The sequence below is a fragment of the Mirounga angustirostris genome, unplaced genomic scaffold (assembly GCF_029215605.1).
Source record: "Mirounga angustirostris isolate CCGP_5_RB_7025 unplaced genomic scaffold, mMirAng1.0.hap1 SCAF_7, whole genome shotgun sequence".
Lineage (NCBI taxonomy): Eukaryota > Metazoa > Chordata > Mammalia > Carnivora > Phocidae > Mirounga > Mirounga angustirostris.
Genome location: NW_026991715.1, coordinates 10398152 through 10422189, shown reverse-complemented (window position 1 = coordinate 10422189; position 24038 = coordinate 10398152). Strand labels below are relative to the sequence as shown.

Below are 24038 nucleotides of genomic sequence, written 5' to 3'. Positions count from 1 at the left end.
GAACGGAGAGTAAAAAAGTAAACCTAACCAGTTGTCGACTATTGACAGGTTAGCTGACCACCTTCCCCCTTCAAAAAAAAAAAAAAAAAAAGGATATAGTAGGATCTTTTAAAAATAGAGACGGAGCTTTTACCAGTATCTATCTTTTGTAATTACACATCCTAGCTAAGGCACAGAAAACTGAATGAATGCAAGGATTCATTAACTCTCTGAATTGGTTAAATACTAACAGTTGACCATTAGGAGGGGTTCAATGACGTAGGAGTCACATCACTTCAACTTGTTCTTTGTTATAGTTTTTAAAATTGTTGACTTTTAGCTATTTGACAGATTAAAAGCAAAATAATCATGCCATATTTACTTCTGGAGTTCAAGTCTTAAATGTTTATGTGAAAAATTACTGTAGTAAACTTTTAATATGGCAAACCAACCTATTTTAGCCAAGTGAACCATAACCTGAAATTATATTAGAGCAACTCCCTTGTCTCCAAACTGTTTGGTGTAACAGAATATTGATATACAGCTTGGTGGATCTCACCACTTAATGCACATTCTTCTCCTTTCTTTCCCCAATAATATGTATACTGGAAAGTGTGCATTTGTCTGAGGAATTATTTTGTTTGCTACCACTTAATGAATCTCAACATTTTGAGTAAATGTACCTCAGTCTGATTTTTTTTTTTTTAAAGATTTTATTTATTCACTTGACAGAGAGAGACACAGTGAGAGAGGGAACACAAGCAGGGGGAGTGAGAGAGGGAGAAGCAGGCTTCCCACTGAGCAGGGAGCCCGATGCAGGGCTCGATCCCAGGACCCTGGGATCATGACCTGAGCTGAAGGCAGACGTTAATGACTGAGCCACCTAGGCGCCCCTCAGTCTGATTTTTTATGAACTTTATAACTACATTTAAAACTCTTAATTCCTGGGGTGCCTGGGTGGCTCAGTCAGTTAAGCATCTGAGTCTTGATTTCGGCTCAGATTGTGATCTCAGGGTCATGAGATCAAGCCTCCCATCGGGCTCCACACTCAGTGGGGAGTCTGCCTGAGATTCTCTCTCTCCCTCTCCCTCTGTCCCTCCTCCCGCTGACGCACATGCTCTGTCTCAAATAAATAACTCTAAAAAAAACCCTTAATTCCTATTTCTGCATGTTTGCAAGTCTGACTATCATGAGGTAAAAATTTATTACTCTAGGTATTCACTAGCTAAATAAACATAGTTCTTGTTTAGCAAGCATATACTGTTCCCAAACTCTTTTCTCCAGCTCTTGTAGTATCCTGGCATCCTTAAAATACTTTGAATATATAGCCTTGATCCATGGATTAAATTAGTTTCTAAGTGAATGTGTTGATGTTTTATGGATCAGATCCATATAAATGGGAATACGGTATATATCTGGGTATTCTTATAGTTATCTTTTTCATCTTATTTTTTTCATTAATTACATATCAACATCAATTTTATAACTCAAAACAAATTGATCTTGTATAATTAAATGTGTTGAGCATCTGTATTAACTGATTTGATGGCATAAGGTTAGAAAATAATGTACTGCCCCTTTTATTCCTGTTCTAAAAGGAGTAAATTATGCAGAAAGTTAAAGGGGGATAATAACAATATAGTAGGTGTGAATACCTTGAAATAAATAAATAAAGGTGGAGATGGAATGAAGGAAAGGCTTTGTCAAGAACATTTTTAATTTGAAAAAAGACATTCATCTTTCCCAATTCAGAGATACACAAAAAGAGAAAACAGAATGAACTCGTATCTTTTTCTCAGAAACAGAGTTATATGAAATAAAGGGAGTTCTTCTGTACCACCCAACACTTGGTATTTTCTTACATACACAGAAATACTCAAATATCACTGTGCTTAAATACGAGCCACATCGAGGCTTTTCAAATCCTCTACTTAAATAAACCCCAATATGTCAGAGAATGCATAAGGGCCCTGTGAAAACTGAAACACAAACTATATTCTCTAATACTAAGGGCTCATTAGTAAAGGTGTAATTTCCAACATACTGTATGTCAATTTACACTCATTGAATGAAAGAAACTTATCACACTACTGAAAAGCAACGTACCTCAGGCTCTAGTTTGAAATTAAGCCACTCATCAAGCTTCAAAGCTGCCAAATTAGCAGTAGTTCTATCTTCCATTTCACTGTCACTACTGTCATTAGGAATACCATCCGCTGTTCAAACACATATTGAAAGGAAAAAATTTCACTTTTACCATCTTATAGCAAAAGAAGTCAGTATATACAGACACTCTGTATTTACACAAATCCGCCTGATTACTAACGGTTTGGATGGGGAGCTCTCTAAATCCAACAGTTCACAAATTGAGTCTCAATATTTATAAAAAGAGGGGAAAAGGCATTTTAAAGACTACAATCTCTAATCAAAACGCAACAAAATAAAAAAAAGACAAGAATGGGGTGCCTGGGTGGCTCAGTCAGTTAAGCGTCTGCCTTCAGCTCAGGTTATGATCTCAGTGTCCTGAGATCAAGTCCCGCATCAGGCTCCCTGCTCAGCGGGCAGTCTGCTTCTCCCTCTTCCTCTGCCCTTCCTCACCCCCCACTTGTGTTCTCTTTCTCTCTCTCTCAAATAAATAAAATCTTTTTTTTTTAAGATTTTTTAATTTATTTATATGACAGACAGAGACACAGCAAGAGAGGGAACACAAGCAGGGGGAGTGGGAGAGGGAGAAGCAGGCTTCCCGCGGAGCAGGGAGTCCAATGCGGGGCTCGATCCCAGGACTCTGGGATCATGACCTGAGCCGAAGGCAGACGCTTAACAACCGAGCCACACTGGCGCCCCATAAATAAATAAAATCTTAAAAAAAAAAAAAAGACAAGAACTTAAAAACCAAAACACAATCTTTAAATAATAACTGGATGAAGAAGAAAACTGAGAACATAAGGAAGGGAATGAAAACACTATAAATCAAGAAATGCTCATGTAAATTCACAGGTTTCAATTTAAAAGAAGAAAAGGAGATGTAGCATCTGGGTGGCTCAGTCAGTTAAGTGGCTGACTCTTGATCTCATCTCAGGTCTTGATCTCGGGTTCGTGAGTTCGGGCCCCATGCTGAATAAATACTTAAAAAAATAAAGATGCCAAATGTAATATACAATCATGTAAGCTTTCTGAAACAGTACATGAGGGGAAAGCTGAGAAATATAATAACTGAAATGAAATATAAACTAAAGGGAATCAACATCAGATTAGATGAGTAGGACAGATCAGTGATCTAGAAGACAGGGTGGCAGAAATCACCCAAGCTGAACATCAAGAAGAAAAAAGAATTTTAAAAAATTATTCAGCAAGCTACCACAGCCAAAATCCTGAAAGTTACTGACTCCTCCCTTTCACTCACCACCCATACAATCCAGGAGTTACTAGTACCTCCAAAATAATTTTGAATCTCCTTCTCTTCCTATCAGCTGCCACCACTGTAGTTCTGAGCCATCATTATCTGTCATTAAGACCACACACTGCAAAAGCCTACCTGCCTCCTCCCTTCCATTCTTCCTCCTGCAACAATCCATCCTCACAGCCACAATGATCATTTTGAACTTAAATAACATCATATTACTCCCTTACTTAAAATCCTTCAGTGTCTTCCCTTGCATTTACCATGGCTTAAAAGTTCATGCCTTTCTTTCAACCTCATCTTACCCTACTCTCCCCTTGATCATTATGCTCCCAATCCCATAACCTTTCTGTCAGTTCTTAGAACATTTCCTAGTGGAGAATTGTGGCCCTTTGTGCCATCTTCTCCTACCGCGAGTTTATTTGTGTATCTTCACATGACTGGTGGCTTCTCAAACTTTATGTTTTATACTCAAATCACACCTCCTCAGAGATATTTGTTCCAGGGTCTCTTTCTAAAGTAGGTCACCCCTACGGCATTCCTCTTTATTTCCTTCTTAGTAGCATGCAGATTATTTACTTTTTTTCTGTCTACCCCCCACTGCCATGTGAACTCCTAAGGACCAAAACACCTTGTCTATCCTATTTTCTGTTACATCTTCAATGCCTAGCACCCTTGACATATAGGAATTGACCAATAAATATTTGCTGAATCACTGAATAGCAAAAAATTGAAAACAAGCAAGTGTAAAGGAGCATTTTAAATGCATTATGCCACTTTTAAGTGACAGAATATTTTGCAGCCATTAATATAAAGTATTTTTGAAAATTTGTATTCTGCACAATGAAAATAGCAGAATGTAAAATAATTTAAAATATATATAACTTTAAAAATACCACATAATAGTCTTAAAATATTATTAAAAAGTGCATAAGGGAAATGGGGTCATGGGTTACTATTATTATTTTCCTTAAACAATTGCCTTTATGTTAAACTATTATGTAATTTCAAGTGGGAGAGAAAAGTAAACTTCCTATCACCAAGATTAACCAAAAATGCACAAATCAATAACAAGTTACCTTAGAAATCAATTTTAAGAACTGAGGTATACTTTAGTATTTTCTAATTAGTCTTAATATAGCAAAAGGGAGCTACTCCTACATAAACCTTTGGAATTTCATATTTTATTTGGTCTAGTAAAAAAAAAATTTCATTTCAAATCGATTTTTATTTCCTTATGATACATTTACCTCGAAATGAGGAAGGTTCCTGAAGAGCGTTACTTGCCAGCCTCGCCGGTCCACAGAACACCAACACAGTGACGGGGGTCACTACCGAACAACATCTAATATTAGCTATTCTGTGGGCTCTGGTCATCTCATCATAAATAAGCCAATCTGTGGGGAGTGCCTGAATCGCTGCAGCCTGACCATTGGCTGGAGGAATCTATCAGAAAAATAAATCAAAAACTTGTTAACTGTATTTACCACCTACTTTTAAACTGTAAAAAGTCCCTCAATGCAACAGATGATGGATATTAGTAGTCAAGCAAACATTAAAGCAAGTCACTGCTCATGCAGCTGGAACGCAAGTCCTCATTACCTAACACATTACCTCTTCCAACTCTAACATTTCATCAAAATTTTGTTCCAATGACGAATTATACATATATAACCAATTAATTTCTTAAAGTAGGTTGGTATTTGGAGCATCTTTTTGTTGCTCTTCAACTATGTAAATTAGGTTAGTTTCACCTCAAGGCCTAAGAGCATTAAAAATGTTTTACCTTTTTATATTGAGGCTGACTGAGAACTGAAGTGGGATGAAACCGAACTTTTTTCTCCTTTGGCCCTGTCAATACTACATTCTCTCTGTCCACATGGACTAAATTAGGATACATGCCTGCCACCAATGCAGCTTTAACGACAGCCCAGTTCTCGGAATTTGTGTTAACATCTCGAATGTCACCACCACCTCGTGCTCTAACAAAACCTAGAAGAAGGAAAAAAACCACACCGACTTTTTCTATTGTGCAAAATATACTTTTAAACGTGTGCGTTTTTTACAAAAATTGTAATAACCCACATAAGTTTAAGGATATTCAAATTCCACAATAATTAATAAAATCTCCTCTGTAAAGTTTAAAATACGGAATCAATGTTCTAAGAAGTTTAGGTTTGCTCAGGCTAAAGTAAATAGAAGATTTATTGGGGACTTAAGGACTTTTAAAAAATACACATCCTTGCTATATAAAGTTCTTCATAAGATGCTATCAGAAAGGTACTAAAATTTTTTAAAAAAAGAAATGTACTAAAATCATAGCTGAAAATCTAAACCATTCTTCTGACTGGTATAACATTTTGGTTATGACAGACATGAATTCTAGAATGAAGACAATACATATATTCTTGCTTGAATTTCCAAAGCCCTTCATATTTCCTAATATTTGAGACCACTCTAAAACCTCTTGGTTCACTCCTCATATTACTTTGGCACTTTAGCTCATCCATGTATCGAGGCTCTAGCACTCTTCCTCGACTACATTCTCAATGTACTATGCTACTCAAAAGGAAATTTAAAGAAATAATTCTAAAATGACATAACAATACTGCCATTCTCTTAAAAAAAAATTAAGTGCCTTAAAGAGATTACTAGCTGTTTTATGTTCCAAAAATAAGAAGACCACATTTGTATCAACCTACTTATATATTTAAATCTATTATAGAGCTAAGGAAGTGTTTATTAAGAGTGATAAAACAGAACTACAATATCTAAATTGCTTTTTGCCAACAAATATACTATAAATATAAATATAATATAAATATACTATAAATTGCTCACTGCCTACAGTATTCATATATTTCTCATCTACAGCTTCTACAATATCATTTTTTTAACCAACAAAAGCTGAGCTCACATAGGAGTCTACAAAGCAGTTCATATATACAAGATATACAACAATGTGAAAATGTGATAAAAATAATGTAAGATGGCATCAGTTAACACTAAAAATACTATGAAGTATAGATAAGGTACTTTCAGTGGACTAAATAAGTTCTTTAGGGAAAATTTTACCTGATGCTCTAAGTTGACCAAGCAACTGAGTTCTCATGCCAATGATTATTTCCATGGTAGCTTGTGAAAGAAAATTCTTCTCACAAAAGGCTCGCTCCCATCCATCACTTCGTGCTTTCTGCCATGCCTACGAAAATATAATTATATAACAAGATATATCCACTTACTAAACTCCTTAGTTAGGAGCAAAGTAACTGAAAACCACTACATTAGCTACTCAAGGTCAATTCTCCTTCTAATTATTTGATAAAATCTAGGCCTTCATTAAAAAAAACAAAACTCAAAGATACAGAGAACAGATTGGTATTTGCCAGAGGCAGGGGAGGAGAAGGGGATGAAATGGGTGAAGAGAGTCAAAAGATATAAGCTTAAAGTTATAAAATAAGAAAGTCCTGGGGAGGCAACTTACAGCATGGTGACCACAGTTAATAACACCGTACTGTGTATTTGAAAGTCGCTAAAAGTGTAGATTTTTTTTAATGATTTATTTATTTATTTTAGAGAAAGAGAGCGCATGCAGAGGGAAGGGGAGAGGGAGAGAGAGTCTCAAGCAGACTCCGTGCCGAGCGCTGAACCCAATGCAGGGCTCAATCTCACGACCCTGAGACCACAACCTGAGCAGAAACCAAGAGTTGGATGCTCAACCGACTGCACCACCCCAGGTGCCCTGAGAGTAGATATTTTTTTGTAAACTTTTTTTTTAATTGAGATATCACTGACATTCAACATCATATTCATTTCAGGTATACAAAATAGTGATTCAGTATTTCCACATATTGTGAAATGATCACCACAATAAGTCTAGTTAACACACCAGAGAGTAAATCTTAAAAGTTCTCATCACAACAGAAAAAAATCTGTAACTATGTGCAGTGATGGATGTTAACTAGACTTACTGTGGAGATCATTTCCCAATATATACAATTATAGTATCATTATATTTTACACCTGAAACTAATATGTCAATGACATCTCAATTTTTAAAAAATATAAATTTTAAAATTAAATATTAAAAAATAAAATCTAAAGGGCGCCTGGGTGGCTCAGTCGTTGGGCGTCTGCCTTCGGCTCAGGTCATGGTCCCAGGGTCCTGGGATTGAGTCCCGCATCGGGGTCCCTGCTCGGCGGGAGGCCTGCTTCTCCCTCTCCCACTCCCCGCCCCGCTTGTGTTCCCTCTCTCACTGTGTCTCTGTCAAATAAATAAATAAAAATCTTTTAAAAATAAATAAAATCTAAGACTTTATGATCAAATAAAATTTATCATTAATTTACAATCAAATGCTATGAAAGCCATTGAGTTTATAAAATCCCAGTGAGAACTAAGTATCCATTAGTCTAAATGACCAGCTATGTAAAAACAGCTATCTCTTCAGATGTGTCTGCTAATTTTCTTCCACTGAAGTGTCAGAGGTTTTTAACTAAGCCATCACAACACCATTTATATGTAAGGATTCTACCACTCCAGTCCTCCAAAAATAGCCTCTATATCAACCTCTTAATTTATCTGAAAATGGGAAGTGTGATTTCTAGAAATCATCTATATGCAGTATAAGAAAGCTCCTCTTTGAAAATGACTTCTCTTGCTTTGGAATATAACCAAAAGGCCAAGGCAGTAATTTATCCTCTCTGCTTTTGTAGGAGCTGGGAAAAAAGCAAAGAATACATTGGAATTCTACACCAAATCTCCCCCTATTATCCACTCAACTAGTCTACTATAACATATGGTATCTAATAAACTCAACAGCACTGCATTATCTACTGTTCAATAATGCTCACCAAACAGCTTGCCATTATTTTTTTAAAAACTATATATATTGGAAAAATCCTGTATGCCTGGAAAAGAGTAGTTTCTGTATAAACAAAATGAAATTTTTAAAAAATGTACAGTCACAGCCTACATTCGAGAGAATTTAAGGATAAATGTCTACCTTTTCAGGAAATAACATCATCTTCTCCACATTATCTGAAATTCTACATTACATATCATTTCGTTCCCTCAGAATCCCATTTTCCTTATCTTTTCTTTCCCATTTATCACATTCCTCAATTTCTCACTACTGTTATCTTGAAAAGTCTTAAGTGATATTTGGATTTTACTTTATAAAATTAAGTTCTTAGCACAGTGTCTTGAGCACACAAGAAAAAGATGTACTCTAAAAAAATAAATAAATAGGGGCGCCTTGGGTGGCTCAGTCATTAAGTGTCTGTCTTTGGCTCAGGTCATGATCTCAGGGTCCTGGGATCAAGCCCCACATCAGGCTCCCTGCTCGGTGGAAAGCCTGCTTCTCCCTCTCCCACTCCCCCTGCTTGTGTTCCCTCTCTCGCTGTGTCTCTCTCTGTCAAATAAATAAATAAAATCTTTAAAAAAATAATAAAATAATTTTAAAAATTAAAAATTAAAAAATCAATAAATAGATACTAAATTTAAGATAATTTTCTTCCAAGGTTTGTTCTACATACTTTGAATAATATACATTGCTTCTTAACTGAAATTTTACAGCACTCCCTGCCCAAGATATGATTAAAAGATAAGGAACTTGGGTATCAGAAAATGAACACAAGTAAATAAACATCAATATATGTATACACATATTCCTACACGGAGAAAACTGAAAAAATGGAAGAAAAAAAAGGAGAGACAAACAGTGATCATTCCAACATATTAACAGTAGGAAGGTATTTTTCTAAGCTGGTAATAAAATGTGACTTTATAATGAGACAAAATTCATGGGATCATATCTTTTTTAATTGTGACACTTGCCCCAGACACATGTTTAAAAGCAGCAACAAGTTCAGAAACAAAATGGCAAGAATAATCGGTACCTGGAACGCTCTGAGAAGGGCCATGTGGTCACTGCAAGTTCCCGCAGTGAAGCGTTTCCTACAAAGCATGGCCGCCCGTCTTTGAGAGGCCTGGGCCGGCAGGACAAAGGGGTCTCGAGAGGCTAGCGTGCAGGCAATTGTGAGGATGGGGTCCAGACACTTTAAGACGACAGCGCACAGGACCATTTTACCAAGATGTGGCTCCACGGGCAGGTCAGCCAAGTGATAGCCCAGCTCAGTGAGATCCTCCCATGCATCCATTGCATCTATTGTCTAAATAAAAGAACACAAAACAGAACTTGACACTACCAAAAAACTATGTTTAATCAAATCACATACCTAAAAATCATCAAGAAATGAAAATGTAAATTTTCTCTTGCCACATCTTATAAAAAACATATTTTGCAGGGCGCCTAAGTGGCTCAGTCGTTAAGCGTCTGCCTTCGGCTCAGGTCATGGTCCCAGGGCCCTGGGATCGAGCCCCACGTCGGGCTCCCTGCTCAGCAGGAAGCCTGCTTCTCCCTCTCCCACTTTCCCTGCTTGTGTTCCCTCTCTCGCGGTCTCCCTCTGTCAAATAAATAAATCTTAAAAAAAAAAAAAACACATATTTTGCTTTATATAAAAAAGAACTATATCTACTGTTTTACTATAATTGCTATGAGAGTATTATTCAAAGTACAAGATTATTTAAGATAATATTTTTAAGTACAAAATTAGTTAAGATGTATCCTCACTGTTTAAATTTCAAGTAAAATGGGTAAAATAAAACTATGAAGACACCTACCTTAAGCATTTGTACAGCATTTCTTACAATTAGAGCTGGTGGTGGTTCTGGAGCTTTCATTAGGAAATCAGCAATAGGACAATTCACTGGGGCTAACAGCTTAGTATGTAAACAAAGTTCCTATAAATAAGAACAGCAAATAATTTTGAAATGTTGAAATTTATGTTGATTTTGACTTTCAAAGAAATCATGGGAGGGGAGCCTGGGTGGCTCAGTCGGTTCAACATCTGCCTTCAGCTCAGGTCATGATTCTGGGGTCCTGGGATCCAGCCTCACATTGGGCTCCCTGCTCAGTGGGGAGTCTGCTTCTCCCTCTCCCTTTGCCCCTCCCCCTGCTCATGCCCTCTCTCTCAAATGAAGAAATAAAATCTTTAAAAGTTTGGAAGCTCATGGAACACTTCATCTAAAACTAATGATGTAATGTATGGGGATTAACATAAGAATAAAAAATAAATAAATAAATAAATAAATAAATCAAAAACAAAAAAAAAGTTTGGAAGCTAGCATCTGGCTCAGCACACCAGAGAATCAAGTTAATGTATTTCCAGTAGTTTTCCCTCAAAACTACAATGTCTGGCTATTCCATGAAGTCAGAAAACCTAAAGCAAAACAATAAAGGCCAGGAAATCTCAGTGGACTCAGTTCCAAACTACCAAGATTAATCTCAACCTCTTAAACTGAGATTTCGGTATTATCTTCTGGACCTTAAATAATTTCTTTTCTAATCCTCAATGAGAATGTGAAAGATGAACACTATGTGGTTGTCAGATTTCTAAAATGTTGCATTAAAAAAATATATATATCTATAAACTGTACCATAATTTAAATGCACTCAAGTAATTCTTTAAAATTTTAGAGGTTTATGGATCAAATTTTCTTGTCTAGAAAAAAAATTAGATACATAACCACCTCCCATCATATACATTTTATAATTTTGTTTTAGGAATTGATCATTTAGGGGTGCCTGGGTGGCTCAGTCAGTTAAGCAGCTGCCTTCAGCTCGGGTCATGATCCCAGGGTCCTGGGATCGAGCCCCACGTCGGGCTCCCTGCTCAGCGGGGAGCCTGCTTCTCCCTCTCCCTGTCTGCTGCTCTGCCTACTTGTGCTCTCTCTCTATCTCTCTGTCAAATAAATAAATAAAATCTTTTAAAAAAGGAATTGATCATTTAAAAGTCCTACTGGTATTAAGTTGAAATGGTCCCTCTCCTCCCTCACTCATAAAAATAGCCTTTTAGAGTTTAGTAAGTTTCTACCTGTAATGGCATTCTCAAAAGTTCTGGAGTCTGAAATTCCAACATATTCTGGAATCGGAGTCTACTGAACAGCCGGAAACAAATTCCAGGTCTGCATCTCCCTGCCCTTAAAAGTGAAATAAAAAATTAAGATTCAGACAAGGAATAAAGACTAGACCAAGGCAACTCTAAAAGCAGTGCACTTTAGGAGACAGAGCAATGGACCGGTGTCAGGACATCTGAGTGTGATTCCCTCCTGTGATGTTTCTCCCCTCTGAATCTTTCCAGAAGGCACTTCATTCATCTGGGACTCATTCATAAAAACTCATGAATGACACCTACCTGACACACCTACTAGGGTAACAACAAAAACAAATTTGTAAGTGTCATATGTATGAAAGTGAGAAAAAATACATGGGGATTTACATTGCATCAGCTTTACTCAACTGACACAAGCACCGTGCTCAGGCCCACTGCTCAGAGCTGTGCAAAGTAAGCATCACACAACTCCAAGGGAGTGGCGTTTCCTGTCACCAGAGAGACTTGTATCATTTTCTGGGAGGTAGGAGAAAAATATCTTGAAGAAAAGCTGCCTCTCGTCATTTCCCCCAGAGTCACCATATCAGCTAAAGAATGGCCAGGCTGACTATGCTAAGTGATGGAGATCCAGAAATATCTTACCCTCACAAAGCTACAACACACTGTGATACAAGTTACAAAATGAGATGCTAGACCACTGCTTCCTTCATCAGTACTGTCCTCACCATCAACCCATGCGCTTTCCCTCCTATCCAGCCTCCTCTGAGACATTTCCATCCTTCGCCAGTCCTTAAATGTTGATGTTCCTGTGAGGTTGGACCTCAGCCCTCTGCTCTCCTATTCCATCCTCTCTCCCAAGGGGATCGTAATTATCCTCCTAACTTCAATTTCCATCCACTGAGATCACTTCATCCTAACCCTACACCTATACTTCAGAAGCCTCTTAGCTCCACTTGGATTTTCCAGCCAACCCAAACTCAACACAACCAAAAGCTAATTCTTCTCAGCAACATAACCACTGTTCTCATTTTCCCTGACAATGGCACCACCATCCACAAAAGTTTCTAAGACAGACACCTGTATGACATCCTTGATTCCACACTATTCCTTACCCCTGGACATACGATCACCAATACTGCTCTCCTTAATATCTTCTACCGCCGCTATCACAATCCAGACTATTGTCATCTCTCCCTTACTGTAAATGCAAGTATTAATGAAAGCCTCCTACCGGGTCCTCCTGCCATCAGTTTTGTCTCTACCAATTCATTCTTCAAAGAGGTGAAACAATACTAAAATCATGCCATCCTTTAGTTCATTAAGAAGAAAAAGAGAGAGGGGCGCCTGGGTGGCTCAGTCGTTAAGCGTCTGCCTTCGGCTCAGGTCATGGTCTCAGGGTCCTGGGATCGAGCCCCGCATCGGGCTCCCTGCTCCGCGGGAAGCCTGCTTCTCCCTCTCCCACTCCCCCTGCTCGTGTTCCCTCTCTTGCTGTGTTTCTATCAAATAAATAAATAAAATATTTTTTAAAAAGAAGAAAAAGAGCGGAAACTCAAATGATCCTTTAGGACATGTCCACAACTTACCTCTTTCTGCTCATTTTTCACTATTCTCTAAACTAAACTCCATCCAAACAACTGTGTTGCTCACTCTTGCCTGTAGGCCTTTGTGTATGCCTTGCCTCTGCTAGAAAAGCCTTTCCACAACAGCTCTTTATTCGTATTTATCTCAGATTCTACCTTAACTCCTCTAAAAGCATTATCCAGTCATAGCACAAATCACATGGCATTAAAATTGCTTACTTTACTGGATTCCAAGATGGACTGCACCATTCCCCCCACCTCAAACTTTACTCATCAGACTACAGTTTATTCATCATCGCATCCCTAACACTTGCACAGTGATGGCTGTCAAAAAATATGTTGAAAAAGATGACAAGGAAAATTCCTACAATTTCTGATTTTCCTCCTAGATAATATACGATTAACTGCCTATAAATCTAGCTAGTGTATCAAGCCACACCCTGTCATAAGAAAACAACAGGCACGGTAACAGCAACAAGCCCTCAAGAATGTTCTATGACAGGGCGCCTGGGTGGCTCAGTTGGTTAAGCGACTGCCTTCGGCTCAGGTCATGATCCTGGAGTCCCGGGATCGAGTCCCACATCGGGCTCCCTGCTCAGCAGGGAGTCTGCTTCTCCCTCTGACCCTCCTCCCTCTCATGCTCTCTCTCATTCTCTCTCTCAAATAAATAAATAAAATCTTTAAAAAAAAAAAAAAGAATGTTCTATGACATTATAAAGTACAGAAATAATGCATCCACCATCTTCAGCATATGAGGCACTGCTTTAGAGTCAATACTTGATGTTTCCCTGTTAGTTAAAATGCAAGAAAAATTAGTCAAATAATTACTGAAAAATAGGCTACTTTTTCATCTTCCCTTTTTTAAAAAAGGTAATGCAAGCACATTCTAAAATAAATAACCAAACTACAAAAAAGTAAAATGAAAATTAAATCTCCTTCCTTCAAAGAGCCCCACAAATCCTCCTTCTCAGAGTCAACAATTGTTTTTTAATGTTTCTCTCAAATCTGACAATGCATTTCTGCCCTAAATATATACATACAAACATATATATATATAAAACATATATATTTAGCACTATGTATATATTTAGCATTATATATATTTATTTAGCACTAACATATATATATATATACTTAGCACAAATACTATAGATGCATGTTCTACACCTTACTTTTTTCAATTAATAATATATTCTGAGAACTCATTCCATAACAATACATATATCCACATCTTTCCCTGTAACAGTTATCTAGTATACCACTGTATGGCTATAGCATAATTTATTTAACTACAGTACTTCCAGAGTTTTCACTATTACAAACAGTGCTGCGGAAAACATTCTTCAATACATGTCTGCACACATGCTCAGGTACACTCAGGATAAATGATGAGAAATGGAATCCACCAGCAAAGGGCAGATTTGGATAAACAGTTTCAAACTGTCCTCTGAAGAAGTCACAGCAATTTACACTCATCAGTAAACTATGAAAGCTTACTGGCCCACGCTTTTGCCAACTCTGCTGTAAGTACTGTTAAACATTTTCATCAATGCCATTCTGGTGATAAGCAAAAAAATTTCCTCATTAATTTGCACTTATTCTGGCATATATGAGGTGGTGTATGTGAGCTTAATGTGTTGGTCTTTATGAACTGATTTTAAAGAGTTTTTTGCATAATACAGAAATTAGCCCTTTATCCTGTATTGCAAATGTTTAAAATATTTTCCTTTTAATTTTGTTTTTTAACTTTCTTACATCTTCTGAGGACAGATTATACTAGTCAAAAATTTTTAACATAACCTGAATTCAACTTTTAAAGAAAGTATTAAAATGGCTTGCTTTGCAAAAACAATATAAGAATTAAGACTAACATGAAAATTTTAACATTTTATATAGAAAGCGGAATATACATTAAATATGTACTACATATCAAAATGTTTCCATTTTACAGGCAACTGAGTGAATAAATGTATATTAAATATACATTACCTGCCTTTTCGTTGTATGGCACTAGCTTTGGAAATCCACACCATTTTTAACATTGTAACAAAATTCAGTGCATCAAAGGATTTCTGTAATATTTAAGTTATCTTCATATTAAAACTTTTATAAAAGGTGCTTAGAAAGAAATAGCAAGAAATATTATGAATATATTTTAACATGCCAAGTTTAATTCAAGGCCCTTCTTGATTAGATAATTAGGATGGGGCACAGATTAAAAAAAAAAAAAATCCAGATCTCTGGTTACAAACATTCTAAGGAAAAAGAATGAAAAATAAACTCAGAAGAGCTGTAAGAACTTCCTCATTCCATGCCTTGCTTACTTATTTGTTTCTCTCTGCTACAGTTGGATAATAGCAGGCAGTACTCATAGATATCACGACTGAGGAAAAACTATCTACTCTCTTGAGGTCATTTCCTATCAGATTTCTATCACCACGAGGAATAGGAGTGATCAGAGAAGGACAGTTTCTAAAATATGTGCCAGGGAACTGATCTGGAGGAATGAGAATAACAATAATCGCTGAACCAATCTTATCCCCAAAGTGAAGAATTTTTAATCCTTTCCATTTTACCCCCTACTGAGCTAGTAAGGCAGTTAGCCTATCCAGAATGTTACAAAAGAGAAAGTAAAAAAGAACCATTATTACCCTTATATTCCCTAAACAATCTAAAGCCAAAATTTACTGTAGAGAACGATTTTAAAAGAAGGCATTCCTAACTAGAATATATACTTAATCATTCAGTGACTTACACTTTCCCTTTCATAAAACAGTTATATAGAGCAAATACAAATGTGTTCTCATAATAGTTTAATTATGGGATTTTTAGAAAAGATGATACGTAGTTTTTAATAAGATGTCACATTTATCAGTTTTGTATGTAAAATAACTTCTGACACTACCATCATGTTCTAAACTGGGGTTTACCTGATAAATGGCACCCACAGAAATTAATTTCTAAAATATTCAAAATCCACTTCATCAGCTTTACATAATTTCAGGGCAATAAAATCTGAATTTTCACTGACTCACCCAGACTTTTAGTGATAATCCTATCATTATCCTCTTATAAAAGGTATATATTCATCATTATCCTCTTACAAAAAATAAAATGTATCCCTTCTTTATAGTATACAACTATACTGAAATGTCTACATTTTATAAAATTTTATTTTCTACAAGATATTCCTAAAAATTGCACTGAAAACATTATGAAGCAATTAACAAATGTTTCCCACATTAAAACACGATCATTTCTATCCACCAGAACAGACATCATTTGCTTTCCACAACAGAGATAGTATCTTTCCTTGAAAAGCAACCACCTCTGGGCGCCTGGGTGGCTCAGTTGGTTAAGCGACTGCCTTCGGCTCAGGTCATGATCCTGGAGTCCCGGGATCGAGTCCCGCATCGGGCTCCCTGCTCGGCGGGGAGTCTGCTTCTCCCTCTGACCCTCCTCCCTCTCATGCTCTCTGTCTCTCATTCTCTCTGTCTCAAATAAATAAATAAAATCTTTAAAAAAAAAAAAAAAAAGAAAAGAAAAGAAAAGCAACCACCTCTATCACCTTCCATTCTTTCAGTGAAAGGATCCGCCAAAGTGAAGGGTATTGAGAACTGCTGAGCATTCCAATGCTAAAAGAAAATAAATGCTGTCTTTTCTTTTTATCAGGCTTGGCGTAAATATTTTAGCCTTTGTGGAACGTCCCTGTTGCAACTATGCCAGTTGCAGTGTGAAAGCAACCACAGACAATAGGTAAAAGAGTGAACAGGACAGTGTTCCGGTGAAATTTATTTTTATAAAAGCAGGCACTGGGCCCATGCGGCTGCTAACTGGCATTTGCTGAACTCCGGTTCTGACTCCAGCTCACACTGGCTCAGGATGGTTCTCTTGAAGGAAGTATCTTTTGAATACCTACTATACATGTGGAGCCCTATAGATTAACACTGAACAAGAGGGACATGGTGCATGCCCACATGCAGAAGGAAAGAAGGAAAGCATACAAAATATGTAATCCAATTCTCACACTGTGACAAATTTTCAGTGTAACTAGCCAACCCTTTACTTTCTTCCTAGTATTTAATCAGCAGGAGCTAGTTTTTTTGTATAATCTGTTACAATAACTAGATCCTACATTCTGAACTGCTTAAGGTAAAATATTTACTTTAGAGAAATCAACGATTACTATGTTAAATTCATGCAGAACCAGAAATCTTCCCATTAAAGTGAATTATAAAAGCATTTATTGGAAAGTAACTTAACCTTCTTCATTTAAACAAAATACAACTTATCCATACATACCTCTTTCACCTTACCAGAATCAATAACAAAGACAACATCGTTGACTGTGATGCTGGTTTCAGCAATATTGGTGGAAAGGATCTGCAAGGGGATGTTACCTTACGGTTAATAGGAACACAGGACCAATGACTAATGAAATGGACAAAAGAAAATTTTATGAAGCTTACTATTTTTCGAACACCGGCAGGTGGGTTTTTTAATACTTTCTTTTGATCAGATGTTTGCATATTTGAATGAAGCATAAAGACTTGGTATCTGTTGACAGTAGAAAGGAAAAATACACTATGGTACCTATCTGTTACTTAAAGCAACAAATATAAAGCTTTAGCTTTTACCTATGTGTGTTGTCAGCAAACCGCTTGTCATCAAACAGGATGCGATCCCTCAGTCCAACAATTTCATCATATCCAGGTAGGAAAATTAATATTGCACCTTGGAGAAGAAGGATTTTTTTTTTAAATATTAAATCTCTGGTTTTACAAACTAGAACCAATCAACAGGCCCAGCTATAATGAGCTATATCACGAGTTTTCAAATACTGATAAACTGTAACACTTATGACACTTGAGATTATTTATGCAATATTGCCACTGGAATTCTGTAGAAATCTGTACGTGCAAAATATTAATGTTGAAATCAAAGTATACACTGGTGTTCCAGTTATTTTAGACAGTACTTATTTACCAGCATCACAACCATGGCAGATATTGTATAGAAGGTGCATGATCAAATCCAAGTCTACTTTTTCATCATCAAAACTGTGATGATAAGCTTTCAGGAGCTCTCTGTCTTCTGCACTGAGGTCACTTCCATTTGTGTGAACCAGAGAACTTTCATCTAGATTTCCAAATTCCAGTGAAGCACTTAAAAAAAAGAAAAAAAAATGACCAACTCAATTTTCATCTAAAAGAGTACTCCTTTAAGGCCAATGATTCCCAGGATGTCCTTCTTCAAATTTTGAATATACCCTAAGGAGGTAAGTGATACTTAATGTTCTAGCTACAATTCATGTTTTGGCTTACATTACATTATCCAAAGTAAAATCTGTCAATAAGTACTTCTTGAAAACACAATCTGAAGATATTTCTCTAAAGAAAATATACAAATGGCCAATAAACACACTGAAAACATGTTCAACATCATTACTCATCAGAGAAATGAAAATCAAAACCACAATGAGATACAACTTCATACCCATTAGGATGACTATAATCAAAAGAGAGAGGATAGTAAGTGTTAAAGAGGGTGTGGAGAAATTGTAACCATCGTCAATACGTTGTTAGTGAGAACATAAAATGGTAAAGCCACTTTGAAAAACAATGTGGCAGCAGTTCCTCAAAATGTTAAACACAATATTACCTGATGCCCCAGCAACTCCACTCTTGGGTATATAAACAAGAGAAATGAAAATATATGTCCACATAAACTGGTGTACACAAATGTTCATACCAGTATTATTCATACCTGCCAGAAAGTAGAAACCACCCAAATGTTCATCAATTGAAGAATATTAAACAAACTGTGATCTACCCATAGAATAGAGTATTACTCAGTCAGAAAAAGGATGTTACAACATGAATGGATGAACCTTGAAAACATTATACGAAGTGACAGAAGCCAATCACAAAAAGACCATGTACTGTATCATTGCACTTAGATTAAGTGTATGGAATAGACAAATCTATAGAAACAGAAAGTAGACTAGTTGCCTAGGGCTGGAAGAGTTGGGGAAGATGAGGAGTGCTTGCTAATGATTACAGGATTTTCTGGGGGGTGGTAATGAAAATGTTCTCAAAATTGATTGTCATAATAACTGCATAACATGGGGCACCTGGGTGGCTCAGTCGGTTAAGCCTCCCACTCTTGGTTTTGGCTCAGGTCACGATCTCAAGGTCGTTGAGATCAATCCCTGTGTCAGGCTCTGCACTCAGTGCAGAGTCTGCTCAAGATTCTCTCTCTCCCTCTCCTGTCCCTCCCCCTGCTTGCCCTCTAAATAAATAAATATATAAATAAATAAATAAAATCTTTTTAAAAAACTGCATAACATGGCAGACATACTAAAAGCCACTGAATTGTACACTTAAATGGGTGAATTACATGGTTGTGAACCTTACCTCAATAAAACTTAAAACACACAAACCTTTGATCATTTCTATTTTTTTTCTTTTCATTTAAATTCAATTAATTAACATATAGCATATTACTGGTTTCAGGGGTACAGGTCTATGATTCATCAGTCTTCTATAATATCCAGTGCTCATTACATTACATGCCTCATTTGTATTTTTTTTTTTTTTAAGATTTTATTTATTTGAGAGAGAGAATGAGATAGAGAGAGCATGAGAGGGGGGAGGGTCAGAGGGAGAAGCAGACTCCCTGCTGAGCAGGGAGCCTGATGCAGGACTCGATCCTGGGACTCCAGGTGCCCTCATTTGTAGTTTCTTAATAGATTGTTTCTAATTATTCACTCTTATAAACAAAACTCTGAAGCAAAGTCCACATTTAAAACAAAACAAAACAATTCTGCGGTACCAACTTAACATGACTGCTATTTGGTTACTCCATACTAAAAGCAGATTGATTTGGGACGCCTGGATGGCTCAGTTGGTTAAAAGCAGATTGATTTGCTATTTTCTAAAAGCCCAAAATCAGCATAAATTACTGAAATAATAGCTTGCTTCTTCATCCCATATGTAAAAATATAACCTTCTGCCATCCCTAGTAACCATCAATAAGATTTCTAGGAAGTTCAATTCAGCCCAATTTCTCCTAAAGAGCTTAGCAGAAAAGTAACTAAGCCTGCTTTTAGTAGGGAAAATATTAAAATTATAACTGCATTATTTTAAATTTTAAGATTAATTTTAAAACATTCCAATTTTTTTGCTTTCTTACTTCTTAACAGGTAAATGAAGAGGGTATTGGGCGCCTGGGTGGCTCAGTTGGTTAAGCGACTGCCTTCAGCTCAGGTCATGATCCTGGAGTCCCAGGATCGAGTCCCGCATCGGGCTCCCTGCTCAGCAGGGACTCTGCTTCTCCCTCTGACCCTCCCCCCTCTCATGCTCTCTCTATCTCATTCTCTCTCTCAAATAAATAAATAAAATCTTTTAAAAAAATAAAATAAAATAAAATAAAATAAATAATAAATGAAGAGGGTATTATGTCCTTTGTTTAAAGCTCTAACTTTAGGGGTGCCTGGGTGGCGCAGCTGGTTAAGTGTCTGCCTTCGAGGCTCAGGTCATGATCCCATGGTCCTGGGATCAAGCCCCACACTGGGCTCCTTGCTCAGCAGGACGCCTGCTTCTCCTTCCCCTTCTGCCCCCCACAACTCATGTGCTTGCTCCCTCTGCTCTCTCTCAAAAAAATCTTTAAAAAAAAATAAAGCTCTAACCTTATATATCAATTATCAGTAATCTGGCAAACATCATAAATTTAATTTTAAATATTTGAAATTTGTAATTGATAACGTCATGATCTGTAGAATAAAAAGAAAGCCCAGTTAGGTAGGATAATTAGAATACTATCCAGATAACCACTAGTTGGTAATCTGCAGTGTCTACTGAGCTATTTCCAGCACCCTAAGAATGTCTGGAACATTCAAAGCATTAGCACTAAAAGGACGGCAAGTTCTGGGTGAGATTATTGAAATGACAACAAAACCTGCCATACCATAATTAGTATTTGGGTCTGCTAAGAACTTTGTGACTCTAACCTTCATTATCATTTAATGAAATTAAAATGACAAGACTAATCTCATACTTCAAACATTCACTTCATCTGAGACTGTATCTATAGAATAAAATACAAAAACCCAACTCAAATAAAACATTTTTATGTTCTTCTATAAAAGATACTTTAATACATTTTAACCTCAGATTCATTTTTTTCTTTTTTCTTATAGGTTGAAAACAAATGCTATCAATGTATTATAAAACATGTTTTCTTTAGATATCTTTTCCTTTAAAATTATCTTTTTCTTTTCTTTAGATAGCTAATCTAAAATCTACATAATCTATCTAACTATCTAACCTAACTTTAGCTAAAACCTTTAATTACCTAAATGAAGGATTTGCTTCATAGGATTTTCAAAGCACTGTCTGATTCTTTTCTTTAAAATCAAAGTAATACAGGGGTACCTGGGTGGCTCAGTCAGTTAAGCATCTGCCTTCAGCTCAGGTCATGATCCCAGGGTCCTGGGATCGAACCCCACATCGGGCTCCCTGCTCGGCAGGAAGCCTGCTTCTCCCTCTCCCACTACCCCCCTCTTGTGTTCCCTCTCTCGCTGTGTCTCTCTCTGTCAAATAAATAAAAATCTTTAAATAAATAAATAAATCAAAGTAATACATATATGTAGTGTTAATAAACAAACGATTTTGTAGAATTTACAACAAAAAACCCTCTTTGTACACAGACACGTTGTCTAGGACCTTTTTCAATTCTTTTAGCCATTTCTTTTGGTATTTGCGGCCATATTTCCAAGCAACATGCACCTTTCGCTATTTACTGATTTAACAACTTCATCATTATCTGTGAATCTCTCATGAAAACTTAGGTCACCACCTCCGCTCCCGTCCACTTTCCACCCACATAGGTCCTTACAATTTTCATTACATCTTCATTCGGCCTTTACTATCACTACACAAACATTACTTACCACTGAGCCAGAGCCCAACAGCAAACTATGATTACACCTCCTTTCTTCTGTTCTTCTTTTGGGTTTTCCTCAAGTAATTAATGTCTAATTTTTATTTGCTTAGTTTTCTGTGTACTTACCACTAATTCTTCCCAAAGTCTCTAACAAGATTCCTAAAGCCTTTTTTTTTTAAAGCTTTTATTTATTTGACAGAGAGAGCCAGCAAGAGAGGGAACACAAGCAGGGGAGTGGGAGAGGGAGAAGCAGGCTTCCCTCAGAGCAGGGAGCCTGATGAGGGGCTCGATCCCAGGACCCTGGGATTATGACCTGAGCTGAAGGCAGCCGCTTAACGACTGAGCCACCCAGGTGCCCCTAAAGCCTTTTTACTACGGTCAGGAACATCAGGTGATCTCCCCTCCTTCCCTCCTCTTCCGCCACCACCCCCACCCCCGCTCCTGCTCAGGAGCTCTCCTAGGAGACTCAGCCTAGTGGCTAGCGGGCAGCTCTCACAGTAACACTGCTCCTCACCGGCACAATGAGCATTTCTTTCACTACCTCCTGTGCTTGGTCGCTATGTTTTCCTGTTTTATTTTACTTCTTCATTTTTGTGGAGCACATTCTCTAAACCTTCCTGGTAAAGGATATATAGGAAATAAATTGTCTTATCTTTTTTCCACAATTTTCCATCTCTTGTCCTTTTTTCCTGCTTTGTGAGCCAATTTTCTCAACTTTATCTTGACACCCTTCTGAATTTTTTTCTATCATCTCTTTAATTTGTAAGAGTTTTTTCTTATTTATTCAGTCTCTCAACAAATATTCACTGAACATCTACTATATCTGGGCTCTGTCCCTGAACAAAAGAGACAAGGAGCTTACTAAAGTCATGAATACAGTAAGTACATAATTTATCAGAGGGTGGCCAGAAATTGCACTATTAACTATTTACCCCAAAGATACAAATAGAGTGATCCAAAGGGGCACCTGCACCCCAATGGTCAGAGCAGCAATGTCCATGACAGCCAAACTGTAGAAAGAGCTGCGATGTCCTTCAACAGATGAATGGATAAAGAAGATGCAGTTCATATATGCAATGGAATATTACTCAGTCATCAAAGAGAATGAAATCTTGCCATTTGCATCAACATGGATGGAACTGAAGGATATTATGCTAAGCAAAATAAGTCAATCAGAAAAAGACAATTATATGATCTCACTCATGTGGAATTTAAAAAAACAAAACAGAGGATCATAGGGGAAGAGAGGAAAAAATAAAACAAGACATAATCAGAGAGGCAGACAAACCATAAGAGACTCTTAATCATAGGAAACAAACTGAGGGTTACTAAAGGGGAGAAGTGGGAGGATGGAGCAACTGGGTGATGGGCAGTAAGGAGGGCACAGAATATAATAAGCACTGGGTATTATATACGACTGATGAATCACCAAACTCTACCTCTGAAACTAATAAAACATTATATGTTAATTAATTGAATTTAAATTTTTTTAAAAAGCTAAAAAAGAAAAATGAGTAAGTTCTGAAAAAAATTTAAAAAACAGAAAAAAAGACTGATGAATCACTGAACTCTACCTCCGAAACTAATACACTATATATTAATTAACTGAATTTAAATTTTAAAAAAGAAAAAAAGTGTATCAGAGGGTGGCAGGTCCTACAGACAAAAGAAAAAGTAGAACAGGTTAAGAAGGATGAATAGCACAAGGAGGTAGACTACAACAACAGGATAAATTTAGGTAGCCCTCATGAAGATAAAATCTGAATAAAGATTTGTGTTCTGTTCCTGTTTTATAACACATTGTTTCTGTCTTATGAATATTTTCTATTAGTTTTCGAAGTTTTCTTCTGGTCACTGATGCTTAGTCCATCCAAGTTCCAGGGTTTTTTGTGGCTATTGTTGTTTGCTTGTGGGTGCTTTTCCCCCTCAAAGATGCCTGGTGATCAATCCTTAGTTTGTTCATCTTCAAAGAGAAGGCACAAAAAACCTCCATGTGCACATCTGGCTTAAATATGGTAATTTCACTGAAGGAATACCAAACTTTCCATATTTCTAATTCTTTTCCACAGGCTTGGTCTATTTTCCCAGGAAAGAATTCTCACATTTTCTGCTGAAGAACATAAGCTTCAAACAGGAAACAGTGACAGGGACAGCAGCAGAATGGGCTGAATGATATCTCA

The 24038-nt window shown here is 36.9% G+C and overlaps 1 protein-coding gene across 3 annotated transcripts in view; it reads right to left on the bottom strand.

Annotated features, from left to right (window-relative positions):
• The window catches only part of YTHDC2 (YTH N6-methyladenosine RNA binding protein C2), a 245818-nt gene that overhangs the window by 191955 nt on the left and 29825 nt on the right, over window positions 1-24038 (bottom strand). For all 3 annotated transcript variants that reach the window (XM_064595792.1, XM_045891007.2, XM_064595793.1), the window contains exons 13-24: window positions 17899-18077; window positions 17550-17646; window positions 17382-17469; window positions 17215-17295; window positions 14902-14984; window positions 11315-11420; window positions 10062-10181; window positions 9278-9550; window positions 6455-6581; window positions 5166-5371; window positions 4630-4825; window positions 2086-2195 (exon numbers count right to left, since the gene is read on the bottom strand). In XM_064595792.1, the coding sequence (XP_064451862.1) occupies window positions 2086-2195; window positions 4630-4825; window positions 5166-5371; window positions 6455-6581; window positions 9278-9550; window positions 10062-10181; window positions 11315-11420; window positions 14902-14984; window positions 17215-17295; window positions 17382-17469; window positions 17550-17646; window positions 17899-18077 (1666 nt within the window). The remainder of the gene's footprint in view (window positions 1-2085; window positions 2196-4629; window positions 4826-5165; window positions 5372-6454; window positions 6582-9277; window positions 9551-10061; window positions 10182-11314; window positions 11421-14901; window positions 14985-17214; window positions 17296-17381; window positions 17470-17549; window positions 17647-17898; window positions 18078-24038) is intronic.